Here is a 21,214-nt window from a genome sequence, read left to right on the forward strand (position 1 = left end):
TTTCAGCAAAAACTTCCCTGCATTTTATTTGAATTTTATACAACGAAGAAGAAATGCAGAGGATAATTGTAAAAATGGATAGAAAAAAACTTTCATCAGTTTTTATTTAAAAAAAAATGTGGCTTGCATTTTTTACACTTTGATCTTATACCTTGAAAATAAAATGCGGTGCATTCAGATATTAGCTAGTCCACATGTGTTACTTATTGTAAGATCTTGAAAACTAAGAGAAGGTCTCCAAAGTGTTTTAGAGAAACTTACTGAACAAACAGCATAAAGGTACACACCCTAGGATAAATTTAAAGCAGGAACAAGTCATACAATCAGTCAAACATTTATGAAAAAATTATGAAAAAGACTTGCTTATCCACATCAACTGACAAGCTAGATAGGGAGTACATTAATTAAAGCCAAGAGACTCATGGTAACTCTGGAGAAGCTGTAGAGATCCACTGCCTTGGAATGTATCATTCTGCTAAATCTGATCCTCATTAAAAAGTGGTAAGACCTAAAACTACTCACAAAGGAAACCTTTAAGTAGTTTTGTATAAAGCTTATCACAATCCATTTAGAGGAAACAGTAAATACATGGATGAAAGAAAAGTCCCATGTCAGATGAGAGCAAAATGTGTCTTTTATCATCTCAACATGAAGACATCCACTCCACTGAAAACATGGTGCTGGCAGCATCATGCTGTGGGTATGATTCTCTGCAGCAGGGACAAGGGAGATGGTTCAGAATTGATGGGAAGATAGATAGACTTGAATACGTATCGATCGTGGCAGAAATATGTTAGAGGCTGCAAAGGGATGTGGACAATAACAATACAGCTAAAGCTGCAACGGAATAATTGGGCTGAAAACGTTAATAACCTTTACTGTGTTTTATTGCTGTAGAAGTATATTAGCTGTTTGCTATGGCCTACATGTGTTTCTCATGTTGTACAATTATCCTCTCCCACATGGTCTTGGTTTGTAGAAAAGAAAAGAGTTGGTTTATTCCATTCGTGTCGTAAAAGCAAAAATACAAAGATTCCAGTTTAAGCAACTTTGCTGCTTGATAACATCTTAACATTCAAGACATGGTAAGAAAACCGCATGGCTCCACAGCTAAAACAACATCTACCGGTACTTGTTTCTGTTAAACACCTTGATGTCTTAAAGCCACAGTCCACAAATATCTAAGAAAGAATTAGCTCTTTTTTTAGTTTAAAATGTTAAACTCAACTGACACAAATTAAACTCTAATATCAAAAAGAAATACTTGTTTACTTTCTTTTATAATACGGATCAAATAAAGACAAAGTCTTAAATAGTACACAACATATAAATGAATACTAAATGAGTTTGCCTTATACACTATGTTACAGTCACATTCAAGCCCTAAATCTAATTAATAACATGTTGTAAGCCTTGAAAAACATTATTCACAACTGCTGTATGTATAACCTGGCTGATTCAAAGCTATTTTACAGAGGATAGGCCAAAATCTCCTTCTGTAGAGCTATAAAACAAATAGAAACACCTCAATTCAGGACCATTTCACAAAACATTAAGACAACGTTGGTATCATTAGAAATGCATTTTACACTTCAGATGTTGTTCTTATTTAAAAAATACAAAAATAAAAATTTTTCTTCATTCCATTTAGGAAGGAATACTTCTATAGGGGCTCTTTATCTCCATTTTTTTTTCTTGTTGTTTAAAGGTTCCGGATTTGGCAGCAGATTCCTTATCACTTTTGTTGGAAGTGCGTTGAGCATCTGCTGTTTTGTTTTTTGAGTGAAATATAAGCAAGAAAAAAACAAACCGGGCATATTCCTGTGTCCTCCAGTGCGATTACGTGTGGGACGTATCGTATAAGCCCCTCTTTCCGTCTTGCTGCCCCTTATTGCCTGTAAGTTTGTTAGAGCTAATTAAATGAAACCAGCAGAGGGAGCCAGGATGGCCCCTTAGGGCTCACCAGCAGCTCATAAATCTGGCAAGCAGGGTCTGGTGAAATGTAATTTAATTTGGCTCAGTGTAGAGATGTGAAGACATATGAAGAAGGAAGTCACAGGGCCCCGCCTCACTGTCCTGCTGCCTCCAGCATCGTGATCATCAGCAACAGCAGGAATTTCCCTGACACATTATCCTCATGCTTTAGGTGATTCCTCCTCAGATTGAGTGATCACTGTTTTACAGTGTTTAACCACAGTAAACATATCCCTTCACATCTGAAAATGAAAAATGCAACAGCTGACATTTTCACAGGTCATCTACATGGTCTGGAGAATACTCATATTTTACAGTTGTGCAAAAGTATAAACAAATTAAAAAAAGTTTGGAGAAATACAGTTCAGATTTATTTCCAGAATTATAAAGATGCTTTTATTTTTGCTTTACCCTTTTCTGATGTTCTTTTTTCTCTTCTTTTCTGCTTATATCTTTTGAATCATTCCTTTCTGCGTCCTATCCCCTTTTTTACTGTCCTACCTTCATTTTGTCTTTCATTCCCAACTTAAATGGCATTACTCTTCACCCTCGTGTTCAGACACATATTTTGTTTCCTTCTTTGCCTATGCCACTGCATACTGCTTTTCTTCCTGCGATCCCATGTGTTCTTCCTCTTGCCCCATCTTGTGACCCTTCTTTCAGTTTTCTTTCCCTCCGTGTGTCCCTCCTTCCTCTTTTTACTCCTCCTTCCTTCCATCTTTGTGTCTTTCCTTCTTTCTTTCCTGTCCCTCCTTCATTTTGCCATGAATTATTTCCCTCCTCTCCCAGTTTATGCCCTTACTTTGTTCCTTTTATTATTCCTTTCTTCCAGTTTCTGGATCTTGCAGGTGTTTTTTTTTTTAATTATTGTATTCTCTATTGGATTCTATTGGACCGAAAGATAGTGTGAAAGCACCGTGAGTTTAGGATGTGTCTTATCCGGAGGACAACGAAGGATCGGGGGGAGAATGAAACTTTTTAAGAGAAAAAAATGGTATTGAGAGTGTTTTTGTCACATTAACAGTAATGATTTTCCCTCTGCTATCTGGATTGAGGTCAAAGAAGACACAGCAAAGCCAAAGTACTTATGCCAGTATTAAAGTATTAACAGGAAGCAGAAAAAAAATTGCTGTTGAAATTAAACCTCTTTTTTTGTTTTTAATTGAATATTGTGTTGATTGTGATTTTTAGGATTTATGTGGTATGTAAATATTTCCACTAGAGTTGTTTTTACCTGAAGAACGAGGGTAAACGATACAAAGTGGTCTTAAATCCCGAAACCAATGTTCTCTGATGGTGCCTGGGAGAATCCTGTCATCTGATTGGTTAGAGGTGGATTAGTATGAGGGGCTACTGTATAGTTGCGTGACATATGAGGAGCTAGGGAGGAAGGGAGGAGAATTTTTTTTTTTCACTTTGTCACTTTGGGATGTACTGTTGATGAGGTGAGGTCTCGTCTCGTTAAACATTCAGGGTTTATTTACTGTGATAGCATTTTCATTGTTTAAGAGTAATTTTTTGTAACCTGTTAATCATCCTGTTTTATTTTAATATATATCTTCAAATTATGATTTACATTGTTAAACTTAATGTCTTAATAAAATATCAATATTTGTTTGAGGGACATTTGATGATTTTAAATTAAAAGGGTCATCATTTAAACTTTGGTGGTTTGTTTAGTTGAAAAGTAACAGCCTTAAAATTCTCTCTTGTTTTTGGACGACTTTCTGCTTATTCTGTCTTACTGTCCCTGTCTCCATTGTAGATAAGCTGTGAAGGCTGTGAGCAGACAGCTGGTGGGCTGAGGCTTAGAGAGCGGCTGGCACCACAAACACACAGATTTTCAGGCTGGCTCCTTGAACTTGTGCATTTGGGGGTTTTTTGTTTGTTTTTGTTTTCTCTGGCGGTAGAGAGAAATATGTCTTGGTGAGAAAACTGGCGCTGTTCATGTGCAGTAGCTCAGTTTACGTAAGGGTGGAGCTAGTCATGGAAACCCCTGCGTTGCTGGAATGTTTTGCTTGCTCAAGGCGAAAACAAGGTAGGCCACGCCCTTTTCGCCTTATCACACCTTTCCGGCAGATCCGCTGTCACCCTGAGACAGCGCCACGCCAAAGGCAATGTACGTATGGATAAGGGCAAGAATTCATTTTAAACTTTAGGGGCTCTACATTTCCAGCTTCCATTTCTGTCCGATTCTTAGTTTAACAGTTTAAAGCTTCTCCTCCTGCAGATCTAGATTTCTCAGCACCCTAATAAACCCCATCCTGTTCTCCTTCTCCTTTTTATCCGAGCCCACAGAGATCAACATGACCTCAACATCTGACTCACAGCTCTTCTGCCCTCTTTTTCTCTGCAGTCCCTCGCATCAACGGACACTCTAAATCCGAGCGTACAGCGAGGGACTCGGCCATGGGTTACGACAGTGCCTCAGTAATGAGCAGCGAGTTGGACTCCAGCTCCTTTGTAGACAGCGAAGAGGATGAGGATGCCAGCAGGTAACATACTACATCACTTTAAAATACCTACTTCCAAACCCACAAACAACAAAAACTTTGTGCTGAGATAAGAGTTTACAAAAGTAGTGTTTTTTTTTCTCTCAATTTTTTTAGATATAAAACAGAAATTAATATTAGACCAAGATAACTAGAATAGAATATTATTTTTTAACCTCTCAAAACGGGTACCAAACGAGCACCAAAGCACAATTAACACAGCCACAACATTCAAGCATGCCTTTATAACTGCTGTTCAAAAAATACCTATTATTTTCGAGAATTAAAAAAACTACTTTGAGTCTTGTTTGAACTGATGCAGCTTGGGCTTGATGCAGCTTGGGTGTTCTGCTCACCCAATTTTCATGTATAAATTCAGAAACTGGAGGGTGTTAGCTTTCAAATAATGTATCACACATGAAATTTGGGCTTACAGTCCCTAAGTTATTTGCTTTTCCATTTGGGTATGCAAATTAGGTGAGAATTTCCCAAAAACAGGTGGATATTAAGAAGATCAATAATTTATGAACAATTTCATTTAAATTTAGGAGCTTTCCAGAACAACCTGGTCGTGTATAAAAAGTAGTTTTCCCCCAAACCTAAGTTCCTGAGCTAAAGGCAGCACGACAAATGTGGAGGAATTTACCAGAGGATTTTTGTGATATGAATAGTCATGCCATTATTTCATCTGGATTTAAATCCAGACTAGGTCTCTCTTAAATCTTTTTTTCTTAGCCATTAAGAAGTAAGCCTGGTGACGCTCTTCAGATCATTACCCTAAATCCAGGTTTGGGTCACAAGCTGATAGTCAAACATTCTCCTTCAGGGTTTTCTACTAAAGAGCATAAATCATGGATTCATCAGTTACAGCAAACTGCCGAGCTCTAAAGCAACAAAGCAGGCCTAAACCTTCACACTGCCACCATCCATGCTTAACTGTCTAAATATGTTTTTCTGAAATGCTGTTACTTCTGCATGAAATGTTACTTTGTTCATATCTTGCAAAAGTTACCTGTTTTGTTTTCAGTCCTTGAAATATTTACCAAAAACTCACAAGGATCACTAAGATGCTAAACATGAGCTGGGCCTTTGTGGGTTTTTGGGTCGGCAGTGGTTTTCTTCTTGAAACATGAGGCCATTTTTAACAATCATAAACACTGACATTACTAAGTCAAGTGGGGCCTGCTCTAGATGCCAACCTGTGTTCTTTTATTACCAAACATTAGAGTTGTTGATGCAGTCTTGCTGTAATTTTGGTAGCTGCTTACTCTATTTGAAGGTTCACTAATGCTAATAATTTGTTTTATAAAGACTTTATTAGCACTTCCTTAGCGATAGATTCTATTGGCTTTGATTCTAATTTAGTCTTCAATGTATTTAGATACTTCATGTTGTCAGTTAGGTTCCATTTTAGTGATTTTTGTTAATACTACATGATGTTTAAATAGTTGAATTGATCTTAAATTTTCAGAGTAATATGGTGATTAATTACATTTGCAAAGAGAAAGTCCAAGGCCTTGAGTCCAAGGGTTGTGGTGTTCTCTCAGTGCATTTCCTGCATTCTCTCCTGGTCTTCTTAGTTACTCCTAAAATGAAAATAAAGCATCTACAGTGATTGTCCTGTGTGCATGCATGTATAATTGTCTTAAATGTCTCCATGTTACCTTGTGAAGGATGGACGGATGAGCTGTCCAGAGCTGGTGTAACATTTCTTACACACTGTAATTGTTTTTTAGGATCATCCAAGTTTATTGTTTTCCTGTGGTTTCTTGCAAACAAAACATTTTCATTTGTCTCCTCACTATTGCCTCTCCCAATTATGTAATGATGGATGGAGTTTGCTCAGATACAAAATGTAGCTTAGGGACTTTAAACAATCTAAGGTTGACTTGACTTTTTCGACCTTGGTTTGAATCTGCTCCATTCAACTCCCCACCCCCCACCCCCCTCTCTTTTTAACCTACTGTTTTCCTTCTGTGTGTTTCAGGCTCAGTAGCTCCACAGAACAAAGTTCTTCTTCACAGCTCATGCGCAGACACAAGCGACGCAGACGGAGGCACAAAATGGCCAAGATAGACCGGGTAGGCACTTCAAAGCCCATCACTGCCTGAGCAGAAATGAATGCTGATGCCGAGCAGCGGAAACAGATGAGAGAGTTGATCGATATAGACTTCATGCCGCTTTTTATTTACCCTGTTCTCACTGCAAACCTCCTCTGCCCTTTCTAGTCTTCATCCTTCAGCAGTATCACAGACTCCACTATGAGCCTCAATATCATCACTGTTACACTCAACATGGGTAAAATCAGTTGTGTACTTTGCCTTATTTCCCCACAACAATTTACTTATTTTTATTCATACTTGTATTTCTTTTGCTTTTTGCAGAAAAATACAACTTTCTGGGCATCAGTATTGTAGGTCAAAGCAATGACAGGGGAGATGGAGGCATTTACATTGGCTCCATCATGAAGGGAGGAGCTGTAGCTGCTGACGGCAGAATAGAACCAGGAGACATGCTTCTGCAGGTATGCTTCTACATTTACAAATTCTGGTCTAAAGTGCAAAATTGTGATGAATACCAGCGTTTTCACGAGTAGGGATGACTTCTTTAGCTGTCACTGTTAGTGCGTCACAAAAGAGACTAGAAGACACTAGTTTGTCTCTGCCTGTGGTTTCTGAAGCACGTCAATAACCACATCTTATTCGCTTCCGTCACTAGACTTTTATGTTGAAATTTTCCTTTGTGCGGTTTTTTGATCTCTGTGTGACAGTTCTATTATTACACCTCATATGAGGCACGTGAAGGCTATTCGTATTTTCTGTGATCACTGCATTTACGTGCATTTGATACAAAAAGGTTTAGATTTATAGGACCTGGAAGTCCCTCTAGCTCTGTAGAAATGATTGTAAGAAAAATAACAGCTTAGACATTTCTCTGACTCCATTAAAGATTATATCAAATTTCTAAAACCTATACAGTGTAACCTGACCATAATGTTTCTGTATGTAAACCAGGTAAATGATGTGAATTTTGAGAACATGAGCAACGATGATGCTGTGAGGATCCTGAGAGAGATAGTTTCTAAAACGGGGTAAGAGCATCAAAGTCACTCAGACAGGTTAACATTTGAAAAGATCACAGCACACTGTTTTGTTTGTGCTTTGTAATATTACATCTTAAAGACTACATTTAGTATAACAGGTTGCAGAATATCTACTTTGTCACAGAAAGTTTCATTAAAAAAGTTGGAAATGCTTTAATGTCAGCAGCTATGTGTCAGATTGTCATATTTTGTTATTTTTCAATACTTCAGTTGTCAGCAGCTTTATGCCACTTACATATTTAAGGCCAAGATTAAGATTTTGTTAAAAGGCTTTAAATTATTTCATCTTCCCTCCAAGCCTCTTGTTTTCTGTGCAACATGGCAAAGATAAATTTATTCTGGAGTTTGTAAGTTCCAGATATTTGAGCAGTTTTTTTTTTCTTGGAGCCATCACCTTATTCATCAAGATCTCATGTATTTTTTGTTTTTTTTGTTTTTTACCGATATTTAAGAGAAATATATTTTGGTGTCCCACCATGTTTGTACCCTTTGTAAACCGTAAACAGTAATTTCCTTGAAACTATGATCCAAAAAAGAAACATTTAAGTATGAACACAAAAAAAAGTTTAGTTATGTTTGGTTTATAGGAATTGTTTGAAGTCTAAATAATTTCAGCATCATAATTTTTCCAAAATTTTCTCTATAATGATTCTTCAGTCTTAAGTTAAGGTTGCAGCGGTAAGAGATGGATTTTTTTTTTTTTTTTTTTTGGAAAAATAAATATGAAGGGAGCTGTTAGTTGATAAATCATTGCAGTTTGTACACTAGAACCTTTTAAAGAATATTTTTGCAATTTACATGTCGTTATACTTAAGCTAATAATTGAAACGCCTTTTAAAAAGTATTTCATTAATGAGGAAACTTGTATGTTAATGCAGAATACTGTTGTTTTTTTTTTTTCCTGCATTAATTTATTCTTAAACTCTTATTTTTTAGCCCCATTAGTCTTACTGTTGCCAAGTGCTGGGATCCATCTCCAAGAAGTTACTTCACTATCCCACGTGGTAAGAGCTTTTTCAGTCATGTTGGGGGTGATGATCATGCACTTCTGGCAAAAGTATACTCACTCCTTGAACTTTGTCACAATTCAACCAAGCAGTTCATTCATCTTGAATGTACAAAGTAAAGGATAAGTTAAGTAGTAGGAAAATAATGCAAACAATTCCAAATTGGGTCAATTCTGGTAGCTGTTTGGTGGCACTGGAATTTAATTACAGGTAATAAAGTAACGTGGAGTTAAAAAGAAAAATCATAGTTTTTCTACCGTGTATCATCACCCACTTTATGCTGGTTTATCATTAAAAACTCCAACAATATATATCAAAGTTTTTGGTTGTACTGTGACAATATTTGAAAAAGAGGTGTAAATTCAGGCTACTGTATCGGATAAAATCTGAGCTCAGCAATGTTAGTGTCTGTCACCTTGAGTTTCTTATTATTTATCTGTTTGCTCATTGTTCCCAGCGGAGCCAGTAAGACCCATTGACCCTGCAGCCTGGATTTCTCACACCACAGCCTTGACTGGACCATATCCACATTATGGTAAACACTGCCAGAAACTTATTTACCATCGTATGACAACTTTGTGTCAAATTCTGGTAGATTTTTATTCCCTCCTCCTTTTTCTCAGAATTCGATGACCTGCCTCTGTCTGTTGGTAAAACAGACATGGCAACCATTGTAAAGGTGATGCAGCTTCCTGACTCAGGCCTGGAGATACGGGACAGGATGTGGCTGAAGATCACCATTGCGAATGCAGTCATAGGTGAGGAAAGCTGAGCAAAGCAAAATGTTGCAAGCACACACTTTTGTGGTTTTAAAGGCAGTTTACTGTAAGTCACACAGAAATGCAGTAGGTATACGCAGCACTCAAAGCTGGTGCCTTTTATGAGCTGGGATAGTATTATTATAGTGCTTGCACAACGTGTTTGCTTGTACCTTTCTGAGTCACCTAGTTGTGTAAGCAGTTTTCCCACCTTAAATGTGTGTGTTGCTGTTTAGGTGCTGATGTGGTGGACTGGCTTTACTCCAGAGTAGAAGGCTTTAAGGATCGACGAGACGCAAGGAAATATGCCAGCAGTCTACTGAAACATGGCTACCTGAGACACACGGTCAACAAAATCACCTTCTCTGAACAGTGCTACTACACATTTGGGGATCTCTGCCAAAGTACAGACCTTTAGTTTGTGTATTAACAATTTATCTCATGTTTTTTCATATTTTGTTATGCTCATTTGATGCTTTTCTTCTTTAAGACATGGCCTCTCTAAATTTGAATGAGGGATCCAGTGGTGGGGGTTCGGAGCAGGACACTTTAGCACCTCTACCTCCCACCACCAACCCTTGGCCTCTGGGAGGGCAGCCATTCCCATACCCGCCTTTTCCATCTGCGCCCCCCTGCTTCCCACCGGGATACTCCGACCCGTGCCACAGTTTCCACAGCGGGAGCGCCGGCAGCCAGCACAGTGAGGGTGAGCAGCGAGGAAGGCGCAAGACGGGCCCCCTGGTTTTCCATCAACAAATCATGAATTAATGTAATCTGACTCAAAACGGCATCAAACCGTCTGTGTCACATGACATCAGTGTTAGCAGAGTGTGACTCACGCTTAACGTTAGCTGTTCTGGCCCTTTGCTTTGGATTTCCTTTTCCATCATTGAGTTTGTGTCTCCTAAAACGCATCCTGTTGTTGTCAAGGTCAGTCATGAACATGTTGAGTCACGCAGTGGGCAGCTCTGCAGTACTGGGTGTGTAAAAATACTAAAAGACATCTGATTAACCATGTGATTTGGAATCACAAGCAGTCCCATCTCCTCCTCTATTAGTTTTCAGATGATCTTTTTGTCATTTTATTTTAAGTCTACATTTGACGGTGCTGCATGGTTTTTGCTTTGAAGCAGCGTTGAAAGATTGGCAGGGTTAAGTTATCAATTTGTGTTTTCATCATTGTGAGTGACTCATCCAAGCATGGCCACATCTTGCTTTCAGCCATTCTTTTCACCAACCTTTGCGAGGAAATAGATGGAAAAAAAAAATAGATGGAAAAAAAAAAAACGGTTTTAAAGTAAAACCCAATTTCTTCAATTATTTGCATGTGATCCTTTTTATTGGAATATAAGCCATCCATTTTATTAAGCTTGATAGAAAAAGAAAATGACAAAAACGTGTGTTAGTTTTAAAGGTAATAGAGCAGGTTCAGAATGTCAGTCAGTGTGGGGACATCTGGCCTGGGAGGTGTGTGTAATTCTGTTGTTCCCTCTGTTTCTGCTGGGCTACGGTAGACTGAAGGAGGAGGTAGTCCCAGGACACTGGGGGAACCGGTAAGCCTGCTAACCCCCCTCTCCTCCTGCTCTGCTGCTCTTTTCTTTTCACTCACCATCGTCTCACTGTCCCTCTGTGCTCTCATCTATTTATCTTGCACTCAGCATTCTCCACCTATCACATCGCAGCTTTAAGGTTTCTCCTTTTCTCGTCTCCCCCTGTCTTTTGCCAGCTCCATGATTTTTTTTTTCTGTCTCTGTGTATCCCTAACAGCCGACTCTCCCCCTCTGCACCTTTGGGCATGTGTTTGTACTTTGCTTGGAGGTGCATGATACAGGATGGTCAATCTTAAGGCTTGTGCTCATAGGGTACAATCATGCACCACTTTACCCAGTACTGTTGGGCTCATTGCAGAAGTTAAAATGTGTGTTTTGCAACATTGGTTACACCTCCATCAGATACCACGATGATACTGAAACTGCCCGTTTGATGATTGACTAATATGTTTTTGTGTAATTTTACCAATGTACATTTTTCTGATGCTGGTGTATTCTGTCCACATGTGCAGTAGCTTGCAGATGTATTCAAACCACTTGGACATATTCAGGTTGCATTACAGCGAAAGAGAGAGAAAAAAATTGATTTTACCTGAAAAAAAGTAGCAATAAGTAGAATATAACTAATTAGGGATTTTCAGTTTTGAAGGTGTTCATTGAGAACATCAACCTCTGAATTAATACTCGGTAGAACCCTTTTTGCTCCACTTCCCGTACTGAGAGTCTTTTAAAGTGTGATTCTAGTGTTTCTATCAGCTTTTGTTTTCTAGAAAATGTATTTATTGCCCTTTGTTCTTTTCAAAATGGCTCATTAATATCATTTGGAAGGTATTTCCGTACATCAGTTCTCCAGCCTTGCCTCAGATATTCATTTGGCTGTAGGTATGGATTTTGACTGGGCCATTCTAACACACAAGTATGCCTTGATCTAAACCATTCCTTCTTAGATGTATGTTTAGAGTTGCTGTCTGGTTGGAAGGTACTCTGGCCCCTTTCTAAAGGGTTTTTGAAATGTTTCTTTCCTGTATTCAGCGTTGACCACCTTCCACCACCTTCCACCACAGCACTATACTGCTGCCATCAAGTTTAAACATGCAGACAAGGGTAGTGAGGATGGTTTACTGTTTCCATCTCTGCGAAAACATTATTTTTTCATCTCATCTAATTAGAAAACCTTTTTTTGCATCAGTTGTCTCTACCTCTGGTACTTGAAAGCATTTGTCTGGATACCTTTAGATGCAGCACTGTTTTGATACACTGAGTCTCTCATTAAAAGGCCACTGCAGAACTTTGTATCAGCTGTTTGATCCATGTGTGTTGGAGATGGGATCATCTAGAAGTTATAGGACAGTGGCTCTCAAGGATTGGGGCTGAAGCCACCTTTTTGTTTGCATTTTTCGGTTTTGTCTTCTTCACTCTTGCTGGATTTATAGAGCACGTATCTAACAGCTGTTATGTTGATAGAGTCTCCCACCTGCGCTCTGAATAGTTGCAGCTCCTCCAGAGTTACCGTGGGCCTCTTTGCTCCTTCTTTGGTTGATGTTCTCCTTGTCCAGCCTGTCAGTTAAGGTGGAAAGCCATGTCTTGGTCTGAAAATTTGTATAATTTTCAGATGATGCATTCTAAAACTATTTACCAATTTCTCGCCATTTAACGTAAACTCATAATAAAATACAATTAGTTTTTTTAGTGGGAAATGTAACAGTATGTTAAGAAAGTTCGAGTGGTATGAATATTTCTCCAAAGCTCTGTATTAGCTGTTAATGTTTTGGTGTAGAAACATCAGTTGCAATATGATTGTGATTCTTGTGGTGGATCTTTGACTTAATCATTTGCAATCATGTTTCCTGACTGGTGGCTCTTTTCTAGATTGCTTAAGAAACAATCTGGTCACATCTTAAACAAAAGGCTTTAACATATTTTTTCTATGCATTATTCAAAGGTCTTAATGTGTCAGTTTTAGAGTTACAGTTAACTAAAATTCTGTTAAGCTATTGTTTAATGTGTGACCTTTTACTTTTTTCCTTCGATCAGTTTCTGGTTCTGAGTCAGCCCTGGTTGATCTGTTGCAGCTGCTCTCAGAGTGTTTTTGGGTTGACTCTGCAAATGCTGCAAAAGCTCTAACTGATTCAACCCTTTTTTTCTTATTTTTATTTGTTTGCGTTGTCAACAGGAAGCCGAAGCAGTGGATCGAACCCCAGCGCAGGCAAAGACAGACACTCCCCACAGGAGAAGGTTCAGAAGCCAACAGGCCGCGAATCTGAGTCGGGCTTCCGTGGAGGGAAGCGAGGGGACAGGTCCATCAGCCAGATGAGCCATCACAGCCATGCTAGGTCCAGCCTCAGTCACAGCCACTCACACAGGAGCCACTCGCTGCCCCAGAGCAACCACCCCTCCTTCAGCTACAGCCACACTCCCTTCACCCAGCCGGGGCCGGGCTCCTGCACGCAGAGCGAGAGAAGCCATGCCTCCTCCTATGGCCCCCCAGGCTTGCCTCCTCCGTATTGTCTAGCTCGACTTGCCCCCAAAACCTCAGTGAGCAGTAGCACACCCCCTGGAGCCCCTCCCGGGAGGGAGCTGGCGACTGTTCCTCCTGAGCTCACCGCCAGCCGGCAGTCGTTTCAGCACGCCATGGGCAACCCTTGTGAGTTCTTTGTGGACATCATGTGACAGAACAGTGCCTTTGAAAACAAAGTGAGCACAAAACAATCCTGCTAGAACTCACTTGCATCTTTTTCTTCTTTCTCCTCAGTCTTTTGAGCACCCCCTAAGTTCAGAATGTAGATACTACCTGGCCCCCCTGTAGCCCTCTGCTCTACCTACGATGTCCACAGAAAGGAATACAGGCTGCTTTAGCACAAAGGAAGGATTCCTCTCAATCACAAGCACAGGTGCTCCACCTGAAAGCCCCTTTTTTTTACAGACATGTACAGTTTGTGAAACGTGAGTGCTGTTTGGTGTGGTGATGTCTTTGAAGCTGCCATGCAGACATTCTCGGGTACATCGTGGATATAATCTGTTCAGCAACACCTTTAACTAGGCTGGAACTGGATATCAATCCCCCAGACCCAGACTGAAAACTCTTGTCAAAACTCCTAGGCCCCTTTCTCCACCGGTTCTGGGGCTTTGTCTAAGCTCTTAGTGCCAACACTAACCCTGATCTGTGGATTCTTCAGCTTCAGGAGGAAAACCCCATCGCCTGCTGCCAGTTTTAGCGAGGCTGCACAGTGCATGTCTGAACTGCTTTAAAGAAATTTTATAATTTAATTTGTTTAAAGTATTAACTAAACCAGAAGAAGGAGGCTCCCTCTCGCCAATGTTCTAAAGGATAAATCCATACACTGGATGATTTTGTGATGTTATTTATGTGGTCTTGTTGCGTCTATGATGTTGTCGCAGTTTGTCTCCTCCGGCTCCCTGACAGACAATCAGACGTCATCATTTGTGTGTCAGAGACCAGTTCCTGCTCTCTCAGCTGTTCACTGTCAAAAATGCAGTGGATGTAAAAACTCAACACCCCTCTGGTAAATGACAGGGTTTTGATTAATACAGTTTTTATAACGTTTTCTTCCTTTATTTAAAATATTTCCTCTTTATTATTCAAAGGTAAAACAAATATGTTAAAATGGGGAAATATACACATGAAAATGTCTTAAGAATAACAGCCTGGCTGCATAAGTGTGCACAACACCTGTAATCAATTTCCGCTTTGCCTGTAGGATTTTTCTCACAAATTTCCATCCTTTGGCTAACAGAGCAGCTTAAGGAGTGAATAAAAAAAGTTAAAAAAAATTATATCCGGGCATAAAGAAATTAGTTAGGAGAGGAGTACCAAAAATTATAAAATTATGTTTACTAGCACAATAAAGAGTTTGTAAAGTTGGTAGTAGTTGGAGAATTTATGGAACATTTATGGAGCTTTTCTAGGTGCAACAATAATGTCCTGTTTTTGAATGTCTGATCTAAGAAGAACTGAAAGACAGAAGCCTTTTCTCAAAGACACATCAAAACAATTAGTGAATCTACCCAACATTTGTTAGATTAAATCAAATTAACTTTAGCCACAATCTGTAGATCTAAGTGGTGGTGAAAAACACAACTGTACACCAAAAACCATTTACAGCACAATACATTAGTCAATTGGATCCAAAAACTTTAGGTTTCTGTTTTGCAAAAGCTGAACGAAGATTTCGTTTTTTTGTCTGTTCTGAGTTCAAGCATACATCAAAGTCAGAAATTAGTTTTAATTTGGAATGGCTGGGCCAAAAAAATGTAACAGGGAGGTGGGCGTCATCTGAAGAAAGCTATGAAGAAGAAATGTCCTCAGAATTAGAGAGATTTGGAGAACTTTTTCTAATATAATATTCACTACTACCAAAGAAGATCAAACCCTAAAAGATGCATTAGCAAAGTATTGGTTTCAGGGTGTGCACACTTATGCAGGTTGTTGAGCCTTTTAGCTTGAAGTGTTAAGGAAGTAAGTTATATTTAAGATGGAAAACATTTGGTAGTTGTTGATCATATTTTTTCTCTAAATAACTGAAACCTGGCTCTTTGCCAGGGGTGTGTAGACTTTATATCAAGTACCTCTATTCCCATCAGGTTAGCTGAGTAGCTGAGCTGATAACACTTTGATTTGCACAAAGAACATTAGCAAACATGTAAGCACAACTATCAGACTTAATGTGTCAAACCGGCTGTGAGAACATCGTGATAATTCAGTGGGAAGGAAGCCAAGACCTCATTTGTCATGGATCTTTACCCATGATGTCGGAGCTCTTTATATTGCCCTTTCATGTTTTCTGTTTTTTGTTTTTGTTTGTTTGTGATTGTCATCCGTTTTTTGTTTTTTTTTCTCATTTCACGTGAGGTTAAATTATCTTCAAGGGGAATCCTGTCCAACAGCACAACCTTCCCCTTGCAAAACGACAGCAAACCCCTGTTGTAACTATTTAAGGAATAACTACAACAGGGAAATAACACTCTAGTTTTATGAGCACTTTCCCATTTTGTCTTTCCCTTTAAGTATGAAACACTGTTTTCAATCAAAGCTTTCTCTTTAATTTTGTTTCATTACAAAAGAATAAAATGTACATAGAAATTTATTATATATAAGAATTAAAAATATATCTGTTCCAACAGTTTGTCTTTATTGGTGGACGCTGTGTCTTTTAATGTTCTGCCCATAAAAAGCAAATCACTGGAAATCTCATCACCAATAACCCTTCGCCTTCAGGATTGTTCATGTCCCAACCAATTGGTCTAAGATTAAAAAGAAACACATTTTCACTGCTAGAACAGACCTTATTCTTGTTTCCTAAATGTATCAAAACTAAAACTTCCAAATCTGAATGAGTTTAAAGCAATTACAGATGAATACATTTAGAGTGGGGCTTAGTAAAAATACAATAAAGACTAACTGCTAAATAAAAGCAAGGTTTAAAGAGATTTTGTCTGTGTTATTTCATTATTTATAACTGAATCAGCAGAGGACTGTTTTACAAGAAAACAAGATAATGGATGAAGCCATCAATTTACAGACGTTGCTTATTAAAGCCCGGACTCTTTCACAAAAGCACTAACATAAATCACAAAGGTGGTTTATTCTATGCAGCTAGCCTGCTCCAGACCAGGTTTAGAGCCTGGTTTAGTTAATCCAGGTACTGTAATTGCTGAGTCAACATCACACAGACCATATACCAAAATATATGTTTATGAAATGTGTGAGTATTCTGTTTTCTTATGTTTTCTGCTGCAGTAAAAAACCAGTAAAACATATTATTTAGTCAAGTACTCTAAATATTTTAACATTATAATGGTAGTCTCTACCATTATTGTTTAGTTATCCATGTGAACATCGTTACTGTTGGATTATTGTTTTAGACATTTTGGTTTAAGTTGGACAGAAAGGCATTTAATAGACTATCACGTGTGTTGGGGGTAATAGATAAATAGTTGATAAATATGCAAAGGTGGCCATTAAGGCAGGGCATAAAAGTAACTCCAAACACATGTATTTTCCTTTACAATGGTGGGTCTGCTTTTGATTTTTTTTCTCAAGTTACCAGCAGGAAAATTACTGCTTTTCTGGGGATGACATCCACTATCTACAGACTGCTGGATACCAAGATTCAGCAATGCACTATACAAAACCCTGCCTCTATTGGGTGTTTTTTGAGCTATTTGTATGCTCCTGTATGCAGTAGGATGCGCTGAACTATCTTAGCAAAGCCACTATTTGCTGTAGCAACAGAAAAGGAACTACATCATGTAGGGATTCTACAATATGGTAGATAAGATGGATTAGGGAACACATCACAAGCAAACTTAACTCTGGCAAACTTTTTTTTTTTTTTATTGATCCATGATTCCCAAATGTTAGAGGTGTTTTGGACTGCAAACACATTTAAAATAAAGGTGATTTTGGTAAAAGAAAACCCCAATGATCAGTAGTCAACTTCAAACATTGATTAAGAGCATGTTGTTACACCTTATTGCTTTAGGTGATATGTGATGCTCACTGCATCTTCAGAAGCATCAAGGCAAACTGGCCTTCCTCAGGCCATGACACTGACCTGTCCCCTCTATGACAAGTCTTCTAATTGTTTTGAGTTAAGGGAAAGCTTTTCTACCACCCCTGGTGCCAGACACATGAGCCTTTTTTAAAACCTGAAATAAATTAGATAATTAAATATGTGTGCAAGCACCATCTAAGTCATTAGTACAAAACATTTGCACATTGTGTTTAACACTTTATCCAGATATTACCAGTCTGTTCTGTATGAAAATTGACAGGATGTGTGAAAAAACATAGTGATGAGTCACCCCCATTGCTTGACAAAATTTTATGAATCCATTCTTGACATAACTAGGATTTAATCCTGAATCCTGCGCATTAAAGACAGAGACCTAATCACAGGAGAATTGAATGCCAAGTCATAATCTATCGATTGTCACATTTGAGCATGTTACAATACTAATTTCCATGGTTAGCTTTTGTTTACAGTTGTTTATTTCAGAAAATGGCAATCAAGTCCTTGAATTATGGTGTTTTCAGTTAAAAGAAGAGTTCAGTTAATATATATTTTAAGCCATTAATTTGATTGGAAAGTGTTTGCTTTATCATTGATTCTGTGATCACCCCGTTTTGTGTTAAGAAAAGCTTTAGATTTAAATTTATCTAGATTACCTAGCTGTATATGAGCCGTAGTGGACCAGATAAAGTCAGGATGCACTGATCATACTAGGTAAAGCTTGGCTCTATCTCTTATACTTGATTTCTTAATTCTGCTTTTGTTATCAGAGAAAACTGAAAATGTATTTTCACTCACTGAATGAAGTGGGAGAATAATCTAAAAGCTTTTGGGCCGTTAATTCATCAGTCCCGCCCTTGTTGCTGGTTATTCGAGGCTGTGTTGTCAAGGAAGAAAACCTAGATATCTTCATCCCCTCAAAATACTATCAAGGTCTTTCTTGGGGACCTCAGGTGTTTCCATGCCATAGAATCCAGACATCCATGGCAAACCTCCATGCACAGGCATCCTAGATGACCTATTTAGATGTGAGCAGATTATGCTGAAGTCCTTCTATAACAGCTCCTCAAGTTAGAAAGGCTGATCTGGCAATTTATATCCAGGATCTTGATGAACATCTAATAAACACTAATGTGCGTAAAAACAGATGATTTGATAAGCGATGAGATTTCTTCACATCGCTGCAGAAGAGGCCCCACTGCAAAGAGTGATTATGATTATTTCTTTATTAGATGACATGTTGTATATATATATATATTAGTAAAAGGAAATATGAAATATAAAGATTTGAACAAGTTTAATGTTTGATGTAAGGATCTGAGCAAATGATGACTTCTCAGTAACCTAAAAGCTGTTTTCATCTTGCTCTTGTTAGTATGTATAAAAGCTGCTCCACCAATGGTACATTAATAGAGTTATGGCTGTTTTAGGCTCATTGATACCTGGACTGATACCTGGATTGTCAATGAGCTACACTATATTTTGCGATTTGGCCAAAATAACAACCCACAACTGCTCGCATTGGTCTAGATAAATAGCTAAAGATGTTCTGATAAAAAATTACAAAAACACACACCACATTACAGCTTCCTTTTGTATGGATTGCAAAATCCCATACCACATAAGGTGTCTACTTTGATCCCTAATATTTTCCACAAATAATAACTTCTGCTTGCCATCGTTTGAGAATTTACTTTCTCATATATATTTCCATACTTAATTAATGCATTTTATTTCATACTCTCTTTCAAGCATATTTTCATGGATAGGTTGGCTTTAGAGGGGCACCAAAAATTCTAAGATCTAAGTCCAGTAGATCTGTAGGATCTAGAGTCTAGATCCTACAGATCTACTGGACTTAGATCTTAGACTTTTTTTATCTAGACCATTTTAGAATGGTCTAGATTCTAGATCAACATTGGATTCCCATTTTTATACCATTTCTCAGGGCTTAAAGGATTAAACTTTGTCATTTTGGTTCCAGAAACTGCAACACACCTCAATGGGACCAAGAAGCGATGTAGTTCGCATTATCACCACTAGATGGAGACGTTGAGCGTTACGAAACCAGTAAAATAATAAATTTTTAACAAATTTGTTTTGGGGGTCTTTAGAGGGTTATTTCCATTTGACACTGATCTAAAACGAATGGATGATTTATTTATGATATGCCATCAACTGTTGGTCAAAAAGGAGGCAACAATGTTCTCAAAGTTTTGACGTCTGAAACCGACTGCGGATAAAATGGGGGTTAAAAAAAAAAAAAAAACGTGCCACAACACCAAACTTGTCATCTTCGACAGTTCACGTTAACGCCCCCTGCGTGGAAGTTCCGAACATCAGCGACGTGTACTTTCCCAGTGGGTGGGCAGACGTTACTTTCACAATAGTCAAACAACACATCGCAGACTGACAGACCCCCAGCTCGGCCTGACCCCCCAACCACACACACACAGACACACACACACACAGCTTTACGGAAGGTAACTCCACGCTCCCACTCAAGAGGGGCGTCAGAGGTCAGGAAGGAAATGACGTCAGGGCCCAATATTTTACCTCTGCTGAGGAGGCAGATTAAACAGCACATCAGAACATCAAAAACGACCTATTTAAAATGTTGCCTCTGAAATGAAATGCTCAAATAAAGAGGATGTCTATTTCTATAAATCATAGATTAAGTCTCTAACTACCTACATGTAGCTGCAGAGGATCATTTACCAGCAGGCTAAATACAGTATTACTGCTGCCTACCAAACCAGAGAGAAGTACTTCCCCAAGATGCATGTTAATTTGGAGGGGAGGGGGTTACATTCCCTTCATAGCTGCAGTCAGCTTTGGGTTGGGGGCGTTTAGGGGTAAGTGTAGGAGGTGTTTCTTGGCCAAGTGTGTTGGCATGCAGACCTTTGACATCATATATTTGTGTAATCTGTACAAAGTAGGAGATGAATCAATACTTGTGTGTTACTTTAGAAGGTCAAATGAGAGCCACCCTTAAATGTCAGGGAAAGGTTCTATGATGATATTACCTTGTGAAAATGACACAAAGGTTGTGTTGCAATTAAGGCAGTTTGCCTGGTCATGAGAGCTAGGATGAGCTAGAATATTTTTTCTTATGTGATTATAAGTCAGTAAATTTTCCCAAACTAAGGGCACTTACTGGAAGGAAGCAGTTCCCCTTTCAGAGGAAATAGATAAACATTTGTTTTGGTTAGCCAAGCAAAGATTACTTTTCAATTAAAACAGAACGTGTTATTATTTTCAGTTTTGTTATTGGCTCCACAACATTATTTGTTTGTGATGAAGAAAGAAGATGGAAAGTTTTGTAACTTTTCAGAGCCCTCCAGCATTAATCAGTTACACAATGCTAGGAGCAGAGGTTGTTTTTCTTTTTCACATGGCTAACCAGGATATATTGTATATAAAAAGACACTCACTATATATGAATCTTTTTTTTTTTTTTTTTTTTTTAGATCTGTTTGATATTTTTTATAAAATTAAAGTCTTTAACTGCCTTTCCACCCAAATGGTTGACCATTTGATTAGCAAAACGCAGGCTGCAGGTTGACAAGGCAGTTAAAGAGTTAATGCATTTGGACAGTTTGCAGGTCCATAGCCATAAAACATGGACCCATCCCTAACTCATACCTAAAGGTAAGTAAGAGAGAATAGGGAACCAAGCAGTCATGTGATTGGACTTTGGGAGGAGGCAGGTGAGCTTTAAACTTTGTTTAAAGGAGCAGTTTAGGCATCCCAGCAGCAGGAAAAAAGCTATGTGTAGGCAACAGAATTATACATTT

The 21,214-nt window shown here is 38.5% G+C and overlaps 1 protein-coding gene across 2 annotated transcripts in view; it reads left to right on the forward strand.

Moving 5' to 3' along the window:
- dvl1 (dishevelled segment polarity protein 1) overlaps nt 1-16,316 on the forward strand; it is a 30,152-nt gene extending 13,836 nt beyond the window's left edge. Inside the window, exons 1-12 of one of the 2 annotated variants that reach the window (XM_015373498.1) lie at nt 2,395-4,093; nt 4,331-4,469; nt 6,454-6,547; nt 6,695-6,764; nt 6,851-6,990; nt 7,481-7,557; nt 8,506-8,573; nt 9,034-9,111; nt 9,200-9,334; nt 9,571-9,738; nt 9,825-10,040; nt 13,058-16,316. In XM_015373498.1, coding sequence (XP_015228984.1) covers nt 3,922-4,093; nt 4,331-4,469; nt 6,454-6,547; nt 6,695-6,764; nt 6,851-6,990; nt 7,481-7,557; nt 8,506-8,573; nt 9,034-9,111; nt 9,200-9,334; nt 9,571-9,738; nt 9,825-10,040; nt 13,058-13,554 — 1,854 coding nt within the window. In that variant the 5' untranslated portion in view covers nt 2,395-3,921 and the 3' untranslated portion in view covers nt 13,555-16,316. Of the gene's footprint in view, nt 1-2,394; nt 4,094-4,330; nt 4,470-6,453; nt 6,548-6,694; nt 6,765-6,850; nt 6,991-7,480; nt 7,558-8,505; nt 8,574-9,033; nt 9,112-9,199; nt 9,335-9,570; nt 9,739-9,824; nt 10,041-13,057 lie in introns of those variants that run through there. The other variant, XM_015373497.1, reaches the window with a different exon arrangement.
- Nucleotides 16,317-21,214: the final 4,898 nt, after the last annotated feature.

The sequence above is a fragment of the Cyprinodon variegatus genome, unplaced genomic scaffold (assembly GCF_000732505.1).
Source record: "Cyprinodon variegatus isolate N-32 unplaced genomic scaffold, C_variegatus-1.0 Scaffold87, whole genome shotgun sequence".
Lineage (NCBI taxonomy): Eukaryota > Metazoa > Chordata > Actinopteri > Cyprinodontiformes > Cyprinodontidae > Cyprinodon > Cyprinodon variegatus.